The sequence below is a fragment of the Agrilus planipennis genome, unplaced genomic scaffold (genome assembly GCF_000699045.2).
Source record: "Agrilus planipennis isolate EAB-ADULT unplaced genomic scaffold, Apla_2.0 scaffold56, whole genome shotgun sequence".
NCBI classification, from domain to species: domain Eukaryota; kingdom Metazoa; phylum Arthropoda; class Insecta; order Coleoptera; family Buprestidae; genus Agrilus; species Agrilus planipennis.
In genome coordinates this window covers 429,267-441,155 of record NW_020438870.1, presented here as the reverse complement: position 1 = coordinate 441,155, position 11,889 = coordinate 429,267, and the positions used below count along the sequence as shown (strand labels likewise).

General features: G+C 33.7%; 2 protein-coding genes across 5 annotated transcripts in view; both read right to left on the bottom strand.

Moving 5' to 3' along the window:
* Positions 1-225: 225 nt before the first annotated feature.
* On the bottom strand, positions 226-5,688 carry LOC108732709 (eukaryotic translation initiation factor 3 subunit A). Its single transcript, XM_018463659.2, has 12 exons — positions 5,499-5,688; positions 5,094-5,442; positions 4,504-4,855; positions 4,235-4,443; positions 3,996-4,167; positions 3,368-3,868; positions 3,040-3,197; positions 2,789-2,978; positions 2,360-2,701; positions 1,834-2,299; positions 679-1,371; positions 226-571 (listed from the first exon to the last, which is right to left on the bottom strand). The coding sequence occupies exons 1-12, from the start codon at positions 5,545-5,547 to the stop codon at positions 513-515; spliced, it is 3,540 nt and encodes a 1,179-aa protein (XP_018319161.1). The 5' UTR covers positions 5,548-5,688; the 3' UTR covers positions 226-512.
* Positions 5,689-6,042: 354 nt separating this feature from the next.
* The window catches only part of LOC108732699 (protein Skeletor, isoforms B/C), a 47,464-nt gene continuing 41,617 nt past the window's right edge, over positions 6,043-11,889 (bottom strand). For all 4 annotated transcript variants that reach the window (XM_018463644.2, XM_018463647.2, XM_018463646.2 and 1 more), the window contains 4 exons: positions 11,272-11,523; positions 11,020-11,209; positions 8,850-9,334; positions 6,043-8,743 (listed from right to left, as the gene is read on the bottom strand). In XM_018463644.2, the coding sequence (XP_018319146.1) occupies positions 8,573-8,743; positions 8,850-9,334; positions 11,020-11,209; positions 11,272-11,523 (1,098 nt within the window). In that variant the 3' untranslated portion in view covers positions 6,043-8,572. The remainder of the gene's footprint in view (positions 8,744-8,849; positions 9,335-11,019; positions 11,210-11,271; positions 11,524-11,889) is intronic.

Genomic DNA, 11,889 nt, shown 5'->3' with positions numbered 1-11,889 from the left:
CCCTTTCAAAGTAATCGCATTTTAAATTGTTGACCTGCTTGTAAAATTTGCAAATTGAAACAAAAGAATCTAATTACTCCAACGAAAGCTACTTACAAAACAATAATAATACCCGTTTGCTAAACTCATCTTTTTTTTACGTAATACTTTACAGATTTTAAAGATAAATATACGTAGATACTTATTAGTACCTACATGTTACATGAAAAGAAAAAATAAGTAACATTACGTTTACTATATTTATTGGGGATCTATAGTATAAGCATTAAAATGTTTGCTTTTAATTACAGGTGATCTATGAATATAACGACTTGTTTGTTTGCCTTAAAAGGACAATAATAAAGCCCAATATGTAACAAACAATAGGGAAAGGGTTTGTTTTGAAGGATAACTGGGAGGATCAATTAAACTAGCCAATTTACCATTTTCCGTAAAAATAACCTGTAAAAATAAATCAGTATTTACTATTTATTTCGTTAAACTGCAATAATTGTTTTCATATTGATGACAAATTAACGACGTTTAGAACCCACTGATGTCCAACCATCTTTGTTTGCAGAAACTTGTTCAGCTGCAGACAAAATGATAGCATTGAATTAATTATCTAGTTTTAATACATATTTACTTATGCATTAGCTTATTTAGACTACCTTATTATATTTAAATAACAAGACTCACGTTTTTCAGACTTGATCTTCCTGTCCTCTTTGTCATCGCGACGTAAGTCATCCTTGCGTACTCCTCCAGCGCGCCAGCTATTTCCTGTAGATTCTCGAACACTTCCACTTCCTCCACCTGGACCCCTTGTAATCCTAGTATCTTTTCCTTTATCTCCGTCTCGTCTGTCGCGATCGAATCGTCTATCGTCTTTTCGGTCTCTATCCTTATCGTCTCTTCTGTCGTCTCTCCTTTCCCGAAATCTTTCACCACGACGATCTGGATAATCATCCCTAATGTAACGATCACGATCCCTGTCCCTGTCGTCTCTGCGCCTGTCATCTCTACGATGGTCTCTATCGTCGCCGCGACGATCTCTATAGTCGTCCCTATAACGATCTTTGTCATCTCTCCTATCCCTATCGTCTCGGCGATCTCTATCTCTATCTCTGTCTCTGTCTATGTCACGGTCTCGATTATCACGACGATCTCGGTCTCGGTCGTAGCGATCCTCACGGGGATAAAGATCATCTCCACGATCACGGTCATCTTTACGATAGCGTTCTCCGCCTCCACGACCTATTTCTCGAGGACCATCACGACTTTCCTTATTGCGCCACGACGTTGGCTCTCGATCACGTTCCTTATCAGCATCTTCACGTTCACGGTCTTTATCACGGTCCTGGTCACGGGGTTTTTGTGATAATGCTGGAGCTAAAAATATTTTCCATTAATATTTTTAGAATAATGACATACAATAATAACAAATGATCTAATCTATCTACTTTATATACACTAAAGTTGTCATCGTTTTCTTCAGCAACTTCTCAGTATTAATATTAACAACACAATTGAAGTTTTAATTATAAATGACATGTAGATTTTAAAATTAATACATAGTTTAAATGTATTTCATGACCACAAATATTGACTAAGAAATCAGAAACCTGGTACAATTGCAGGCTATATTAAGACGTATAAGTGGGAATATTTCATTCAACTGTCTTAGGATACTTGTTAGTAATAACTGCTGATGTAACATGACGATTTCTTTAATGTAAGTATTTCTAAAGTTCCTGGCGTGTTGGTAACATACAATTTGAAAATGAGGAAAATAAGAACCAGTCTTGAACCATCATTAAATAGAAATTTTTAACAATAAAAAGTTTTACTCACATCTCCATGCCTCAGGTTTCTTAGACTCATCGCCCTTTTCTGGTCGCCTCCAAGAGTCACTAACGTCAGAAGAAGACATTGTTTCGCCCTTACTTCGCCAAGACGAAGCAGGTGTAGACTCTTTAAGGGCCTCACGTTCCTCTTGTAATTTTCTTTCTATTTCTTCTTCACGTGCTCTCTGCTTGGCTGCTGCTCTTTCTAGCATTTCTTGTTGTTCTTTTTGTTTTCTCTCCCTTTCTTCACGCTCTTGTCTCTCTCGTTCTTCCCTTTCTTTTCTAGCGATTTCTTCAAGACGGGCACGTTCTTCTTCTTCTCTACGTTTTTCTTCCTCTCGTTTACGCTCCTCCTCTTCTTGTTTCTCTTTCAGCCATCTTGCACGTCTTTCTTCTTTACGTGTAGCTTTTCGTTCTGCAAGGCGTTTCTTCCTTTCTTCTGCAAGACGTTCTTCGAATTTGCGTAATTTTTCCTAGTAACAAAACATAAACGGGTTGAAACAAGGTTTTACAGATACAAAAGATTTTTATACCTCATAAATACTGTTCCTCTTCTTTAAGAGCATTTCGAGGAATGCGTCTTTGTCAGGTTTCATTCTTGCTAAACGTTCACAAGTGGCAACGGCAAGTTTACGTTCCTCAATGGCAGCAGCAATTCTCTCCTTTTCTTGTTGTTCCCAGAAAGCCTGATCTTGTTGTTGTCGCTCTTTTAAGTAGGCTTGGAGTAAGGGAATTTCTTCCAGTCTTTTCGCCCTTTCAAAGTAATCAACTCTCTTTTCTTGAGACTTTAACTTGGCTTGAAGTTCTCGTCGTTCCTTTTGTAGTTCCTCCGCCTCACGAGCTGCTATCTGATCAGCGTCCATTTTTTTTATATCCTTAATGAAAAAAATTAGTTGATTATTAATTAGTATTAATAAAAACAAACATATGTAAATAGTTAAAAATAAAATAAAAATTCTTACGTCTTCTTCCAATTTCTTTAAGACCCTTTGACCGTGAGTAGTTTGAGAAATCTGTTGCATTTTTTCTTTAAGATGACGATCTTTTATTTGCTGTATTTCATTTAAAGCTCTCTTGCGTTCTCTCTCTTCCCTTTCTTGTTCTAAGCGTTTTTGTTCAGCTAATGCCTGTTGACGTTGCATTTCTTCCAACCTAAGAAACAAATCATCACTTTTAATATATAAATTAAACCTTAAATTATTAAAAAGTTTACCTCCTTTGCTCCTCTTCCTCTCGTACAGTATTCATACGCTCGATGTATTCTTTTCTATCTTCTATGATCTGGTGTCTTTCCAATATACGCTGATGCTCCTGAACCTTTGTTTCATGATAATTCTTAACCATTGCATGCTTTAAAGCTTCTCTTTCCACCTGAGACATATTAAAAAAAATTAAAGATAAATTACCACTTATCAGAAGTTTACTGCTGTTATTGCATTTACTTATATATAAAGTTTATCTTAATAATTACCATACTAGTTGAACTAAAAATAATTAAACCCTACCAACAGCTTAAATTTAATTATTTCTAATAATTATACCTTCTTTTTGTTTGGATTTATAACATTCACTGCTTGATGGAGCACAGTGGACATATTAATAAGTTGATTGCGTATCATTTCGCTGGGCATAGCTTGCAAGGTAGGTCCTTCAGGAATATCTTCCCTCTGACTTTCACTTAGATCAATCCCGAAATGAATACATTGTTTTCCATGATCTATTCGAATTTGCATATCATTATGCCTTACACAGTCGACTAGAAGACGTTCCATGTGAAATGGGGTTGTAAATTGGGCTAGCTCTATGAGTCTACCAAACTCAATGGTTTGATAAACTTGAGCTACTTGGCGAACTAAGCGAACCAGTGTCACATCTTGGAGCGCAGGTATATACTGAACTAATGGGGAACCTTCATCAGACTTTAAGAAATTGATAACAGACTGAACCCTTGAACAAAGTAATAAAGGGTGGAAATCCACTTCTAACCAATTGTATAGTTCTTGAAGTTGGGGTGTTGCAAGATTAATTACATTTACTCTGACCTAAAAAATAACAAACTTAATCACTAGTTTCAAATTGAAAAAAGAAATACAAAAAGAATATTTTTAAGTAATCATGATGTATGTAATTATTTCTATATGTTACAAAATAAAAGCTAATTATAATTACCAAATCCTTAAGTAGGCTAGCACGAGTTGGTGGCTGCATCAAACCTAAAAGCACAGCAAGTTTTTGCGCTTTTTCTAGTGGCGATTTGTCGGTTTCTATAAAACGATCGAATTCAGGATGAGCAGATGGCAGTGGAATAGACAAAGTTGCAATAAGTACTCGGCAAGCCATTCTGTAACAAGTTAATAATGTACAATTAAAACTGATTTACAATATATACCACCAATGTAACATTTTACCTTTGCAATTCTTCCTGGGTAATGTTCTTTTTCATTTCTTTAGATAATTGAAACAGTTTAAACAAAGCTGATGCATGGAAAAGATAATTTCCAGCTTTCCAGAACACCATGGCTAATTTTTGATAATAATTTGCCATAGTTTTTGGTACAGGAAGTTTTTTAGACATATTCATTAGCCCATGGATATCTTCAATAGCTTTGTATGCCTCCTATTAAAGCATAACAATTTAAAAAATCTGTATCAAAAATCTCTTTATTCAAAAGTGTACCTGCCAAAGTTCCATCTGTATAGCAGAATCTAACTGGTACAACCTTGTTTCTAAGTTAAGTTGCTGGGTCTCAGGTTTAGCAATGGAGACATTGGCAACTTGGGCTGGAAGCTTACAAATATCTTCCAAATGTTTCCTCAGTTTGTCACATAGTTTACGAAACTCAGTTTTTCTATTATACTTCAAGCAAAATTGAAAAGCCATCCTAGCAATGTCATGGTATAATGTTTCCACATGAGCATTTGTTCTTAGAAGTTCTAAACACTGACAATATGATTCCCATAAAAATTTCACCCAAGGTGTTAATATCGTACGGTCAGAACGATCTTGAGCATCTTCTCCAGAAACAGCACTTTTAAATTAGAATTAAATGCATTAATTAAACAATATTATTTATTTCAGTCCACTTTTTGTAAACTTTAAGATTTAATATTAAAGCAGTTAGAAATTGAATTAGATTAAACTTTCAAGAAGACTCAGTACCCTATCATCTAAATTAACATTACATAAATTAAGATTAGTTATCCTATTTTATTTTTAAAATTGATTAAATCAGAACCTATTAAACCTTTCTACAATACTATAAATACCTTAATAATATGCTTTCTGGTGTAGCAAGGTTGTCAAGATCATCAATATCAACAACAGCTTGAGCAGACTGTTCCCTGGCATATTCAGTCTTTTCTTCAGCCATTCTAAGATATCCTCGAATAACATTTTCCAAAGAACCAACATTTACAGATTGAAACATGTTTCGGTACTGGAACAAACCTTCTTTGGCAATATGTGACTTTTTCAGTTCTACACAGAGGTCGAGGTATTTGAACATTATAGGTTCCAGTACAGATTCGGACCAGTTGTTGTAAGCCCATTTTTTATTCCTAAAGACTTCTTGCAAAGTATCTAATGCTCTAGCTGGCTTACCGACTTCAATAAATTCTAAAAATTATAAATGAATTGAGATGCCCCGGCCCATATTGAACATGTGAACATACCATGAGCACGTTTAAGTGCATTTTCGGGCCTTTGCCCATAGCGAGCCATTGTTAGTGATTTATATGAACAATCCTTTCACATTAAGCTACTTTATATGATTCGTTTTAAAATTGAATTCGACTGAAATAACACTACACCTCGACTACACCGCACGTAATGTCAACAGCAAAATTCAATATGGACGCACAACGGATGTTGAATTAACTTATCAAAATCACTTCACTGACGGTTGCGTTCAGTGCATGGGCATAAAAAAAAAACAGGAAACTTTTGTTTAAATGGTAACTAATATATGACTAAAAAACAATACAAAAATTGCATAAGATACATTAAAGCGTTAAGAAATTACATTTTAAAATACTAAATTGATCAGGAACTTGTCCAATTCAACAGCACTGTAGTTTTGAATGCAACTGAAAATGTGACGCCATAATGAGCGGGAAAAGTTTAAAAACGCGCAAAAAGTTATGAATTATGCAAGAAGTTTTCAATTACTTAAAAAAAAATATTAATAAAAGTAAATACGTAAATACACATATTTTATTTATAAACGGAATAACAATATACATATGAAATTTACTCTAAAAACACTAAGAAGTATCAAGACTTAGTAAAAGTTAAGTAAACCTTCACTTTAAACATTCGCATGGGCGTAAAAGTTGAAAGTCATAAAAAAGGCACTCCAATAAATTAATTATTCAACCTCAACACTCAGAAGATGGATTCTGGCGTACAGATCATCTTAACAATAACGTAAAAAATATTTAATAACGGTATTATTTAATAACAAAAAATACTAGACATCAAAAATCTTCTTGTTAACTACATACCTTTACTAATACATACCTACATACATACTTTAATAAAATACACATTTTAAACAGTTAGCATTTCGTAGATAAGGTAAAACTGTTTCTCTTTTTATTTGATATGCTTTGAGGAAATTGCAACAAACTATATTTTAACCATGAATATTTTAGTTGCATTCAATATTTTTTATCAAACAAAATATTCAAATTTTAATGAAAAATAATAAGTGAAAAGTGTATTAAATTGAGTTTTAAAAAAGTACTACTTCTTGGGAGGACTTTATTTACATCATGCATTTTATGAAACTTTTTGTAGATTTTATTACGAATAATTGCAGTTGTTTTAAAAACTAGTGTGAAATGTGTTTCGTTGTCAAATATGTCCAGTACCTATATTAATCTATAAAAATGATAAACCAAGAACAGTATTATGTAGACAGTAGTTTACAAAAACTGCCGAAAATGTTATTTTTGTATACAGAGTTTGTAACCTATTGTATTTATTTAAAAAATCTTATCCAGGAATCAATTAATACCGATAATGAGATAAATATAAACAATAGATGTCTCTAAAAATGTTACTATATAATTATGTACTAAAGTACTATTTTTCACAATAAAAAAGATTCTCTTATTATTTTCTGCTTCAGTTATGTATTATTTGCAATAGAAATTCTATATATTATTATTAAATAGCAATATTAAACGTTTAAAGACCATAAATAGAAGCATTTCAAATATAAAATCAATAAAAGTAGTCGTTATTGTCAAAAGACAGCCTCGAGATTAGCATATATAATAGATATACATTATACAATATCATTTACAGATAGTTCTTTAAAATTATTGTCGAATTTGTGCAAATAGCAATCATCACCTTTTATTGTCTAACATTCTCATAAATTGACGCACCAGTAACTGGCTATGTTTATAGGTCATGTCTACTCTCACCCTAATGTGGGAGTTGATTTACAGAGCCTATTTTTGGTCTACGATACTCACTATATACTTTCTTTTGCTTCTGTATTATCAATTTTTAAATTTGTTCTTTAATTTTGCTGTTTTGAATAATGTAGATTATCTGTTATTTTTATATTTTTATTTTATAATAGTATATTAGTGTGTTCTAAATCGGTTTACTTCTGAGCTCATTAAAGAAATTATTTAAAAAATCGTTGGATAGACCAAAATTGGCCTTATCAACCCATCTTCTATTCTGAAAAGGAATAGCCATTTTTATGCATTTGTTCGAGGTGTAATGTGATCATGTCCCTTTTAGAGTGAAAGCAGGCAAAACATTTCATAAAAGACGACACGTGTAGATACATCTACAGTAAGTTACATTACTTAATGATGTATAGCAATATAAGTACATACAGATTTTCCTTTGTAACAACTCAAGAAATGCAGTTATGAGAAACTTCTTATCATGGCAACTATTTCACCTAAACTTACAGAATAATGGTAAAGATAAACGATAGTTATTGAGGTCTCAATCTTCTCAACTTTGGTGAAACTAAAGAAAGTGGTATATTTTGTTTAATTTTGTACAGTAAAATGCTGAAATAATCATACACCAAAGACGAAGGAATAATATATGACGCGAGATGAAGATGATGGATGGTACCCATACGGTGGTGCCTAGATTGTATTGGCTGCAACTCTGCGTTACTGCGGCTAGCCAATGGACTCCAGGCACCTGCTATCTCATGTTACCTGTATACCTCAATATTATCCTAAAGTCTGTGGATAAGATACGTTTATTCGAAATAATATGTAGGTATATTTGACTAAAGCCGTTTTCACAATAGGTTCACCGTGACATTAGTTCAGCTTTAAGAACAAATTTTATAACAAACTTTACAGGAAAGTAATATTAAACTTAACTATTTTCCTTATAAAGAAGTTATAGATATGTGTGGGAAGATATTACAGAAACTTTGTTTGAATTATAAGTAATTTATAGTATCAATAATTTTACGAATGTTGTAGACATTGAAACAAATATTAGATAATTATCTCTCTCGATTATTGCTTATTTCGTGAAAATGTTTAGGTTTTTTATAACAAGAAGCTTCTTATAATTGCTTTCGTTTTCAAAGTACAATATATAAAAACACTCAATATTGAAATGGACTAAACGGATGTAAAATACTTATATCTATGTGATAATGATAATTTGTTATTGTCGTTTCTCACATTCATTCCATTTACATAAAGTCTTTCAGCAGTAAATAGTATTGTCATATGGTTTCGCATGAATGTTACAAATGGTTATCGAAGTTACGTGTTATAAGTAAAACAAAAGTAATTGCTGTCATGGCAACTAATGGTTTCGATAATGTACCAGCACTAATGTTTTCCCCATTCTGATGGGAAATATAACCCGGATCGACCACATTGATTTTCCATCCGAGATTGTTGTGCGTATAACACTATAAAAATTAACAGCTACAGTAATTATAAAAAAAAGTTATAGTTAATGCATACAAAATGCTTATAAGAGATTGATTTTTGATACTTGATTTTTAAGTCTCTTACCTGATAATATAGTAAATCTGGAGCGTCCATTGGAACCGTCCAATTCAAGTACCCTGGCTCTCCTTGGTCACATTCCAGTCTGAATGTTTCGAAATATTCCTTAAACGTTTCCGTTTCCGCGGACTTGTCGATAGTCTTATGAACGTATTCGCAGTACCTTCCGGTTGCAGTAGGGAACGGATATCCTTCCCGATCGTACGCGATACCAGCGTAAACTTTTTGTTTTTTCTGCTCATTCAAATTCTTCTGACCAAAACCGCCTTCGCTACTGTCAGTGATGTACAAAGGGTGGTACCTTGCAGGGTTGGTATTGTCATTCCCTCCTTCTACTATAAACGTGTATGTTTGACCCCTTTCTACAGTGATTTCGGGGATAAGAAGTTCATTGATGTACCAAGCTATTCCCCAAGATGGATGACCTGTAAGGGGAGTGTAACCTCTCTTACCACCCGTGGGTCCTATTCGAGCTATAAATTCGGATTCGCCTGTGAACATATATAGGTATGTAAAAAGCTGATAGTTCCGGTAAAATTTTCGATAAAACAAGTTTGTCGTAAATGTTTATCGTAGACATAGGTGTAGAGTGACGAAATAAAATAGCTGTGGGGTGGATCTCAAAGGGTTGAAGGTGCCTAGATTCTATTGGCTACCCGTACGTCAATTGGGGAGTAACACAGCGGCTTGCTGATAAATAATCAGCTAACACAGTCAAAGATAGAGTGCAGGGATGTCACACTCTTGTTTTAAATTTCGTGTAGGAAAGCGTCCGAGTTGAAGGAAGATTTAGTGTTCACGTGACGATCCCATGTAGGAAGTCACCATAGGACCAAGCTTGGTCCGAGATTGACCCAAGGTTTTCCAATATCGAACCAACCATGGTAAATGCTTGGTTTGCCATTTTGGCTTAAGACTGATTGACAAGCTTGGTCGACGACTGAACAATGCCAATACCAATGAACAACGTTTATTACTCTTGTTTTTAGTGTTTGAAACGATGTTAATTATTTTTGCAAAATTATTGTTTTTTGTGACATCAGCATCTATTGATGCCTTCTTCGAAATTACAATTTTCATTTATCAAAAACTATTTTGTTTGAATGTAAATAATAAACATAATAGTTACATTTTATAAAATACTAGTGACCCGCCCCAGCTTCGCACGGGTGCAATGCTGATACTAAATATATTTTTGTTTTGTTTAGATTATTATCGAAAAGGGGAAATCTTCAAAAGATACCCCCTGAACATACTAAATATACTACAGAATGTCTTTATATACAACATTCACAGTTTTTTTGTCATTAGACAATACAAACCGGCCTCCCGGCCGGTACCGCCGCAACCGCTATGTCCCTGCATTTTAAATCTGTAATATCTTCGAAAATATTCATTTAAATTACATGCTGTAAAGGGCCATATTGATCTATATTAAATGCACAATGTATTTAAGGTACTTAATTGGATAAGAATTAATGCTGTATTGCCTACAATCGCTTCGTAAATAAGTCATTATTTCTCATAAAAAGTAAAGGATAAAAATGGTTATTGTGGGTTATCCCTAAGAGATAGACATATACCATCGCGGACTTTTTTGTAGACCCTTTTAAGATGTACAATATTGTAGTACATTATTTTGATCTATCTCGTAGGGTTCAGCCAGCGTTTGCAATGTAAGCGCAAAAAATGTGTTTATTTACGACATCACATTAGAAACCTCTAAAATTATCAGTGTTTCCCTACTATATTATGCATGTATTATACATATAAACCTTCCTCTTGAATCACTCTATCTTTTAAAAAAAACCGCATCAAAATCCGTTGCGTAGTTTTAAAGATTTAAGCATACATAGGGACAGACAGCGGGAAAGCGACTTTGTTTTATACTATGTAGTGATGTTGAATATTACTCAATATATTACGTTTATGTTGATGGGTATTTCCTAACTAGAGCAATTTTTCCGCAAATGACGAACAAACTACACGAGTTTAGGATGACCTAATTAATAATTAATGACCTATTATCATGTTATTGACGACGCAGCCTATAAAATCCAGACACCTCTATATGAGTACCGCCCGTCCTCCCCTGCAAATTTTCACTGCCTCGTCCACAATGATATTTTATACTCCGTCCCCACGTCTATGTTGTTTGTGTAAGAAAAATAATCACCGATAATTTTGGCTGGTGTCCACGGTTTTGGTCCATCATCATCCACAAGATCGTATAAACTAGCGGTACATTCGTGGTCGTCGAAGCTACTAAAATCAATCCTGATATCGTCCGAATTTTTGTCCATTGGAGAATGAGCGTTCGCTTCTTTGCGCGCATTCAAAGGTCCGATTGCTGCTATTATACTTACCTACAGAGTAATGTTTAAGTCAAAACTATGTTCTTATTATCATAAAAGAATCAATTAATTACTTCGCCTTGCGATGGAATGGGTCGATCATTTATTGCTTCGTTCGTTTGAAGAGGTCTTGTGTAAGTGATTGTTGTGACCCCATTCTTTCTTTCGCCATTTAAAAGTATCACATCGTTTCGGCCACCTATCCTCTCATCAGGACAGACGCCCAGTTTGCCATCGCATTGACTAATGTGTGATATGTAGTAATCAACTGCTTTAAAACTTCTTGACGATGTATCATAAAACGCTACTGTAATGTCTCCCCCAATCTACGCAATCCAAACTTTTTAATTAGTAAATCGGTCGTCAACAATAAAATAATAAGTGCTTATAAAAACAGAAAATATGGAAGAATTCTTCCTTTTGCTTTTCTTCAGATGAAAGAAATTTATTTAAAAAAGAAATACAGTGTAAACTCTATATAACGACACTTAATGGACTGAACATTTTTCGGCGTTATAAAGAGTGGTCGTTAAATGGAGAGAAATAAAAGATATTATTTTACTATTCTATAATAATATGCATTTACCAATATAGTACACATTTTGCACACGAACATTATTATTCATACATTGCGTATAGCCTGTTATCTTCGTCTGATGTTTTTTGCTGCTCCAATATTTTAATTGTATTTT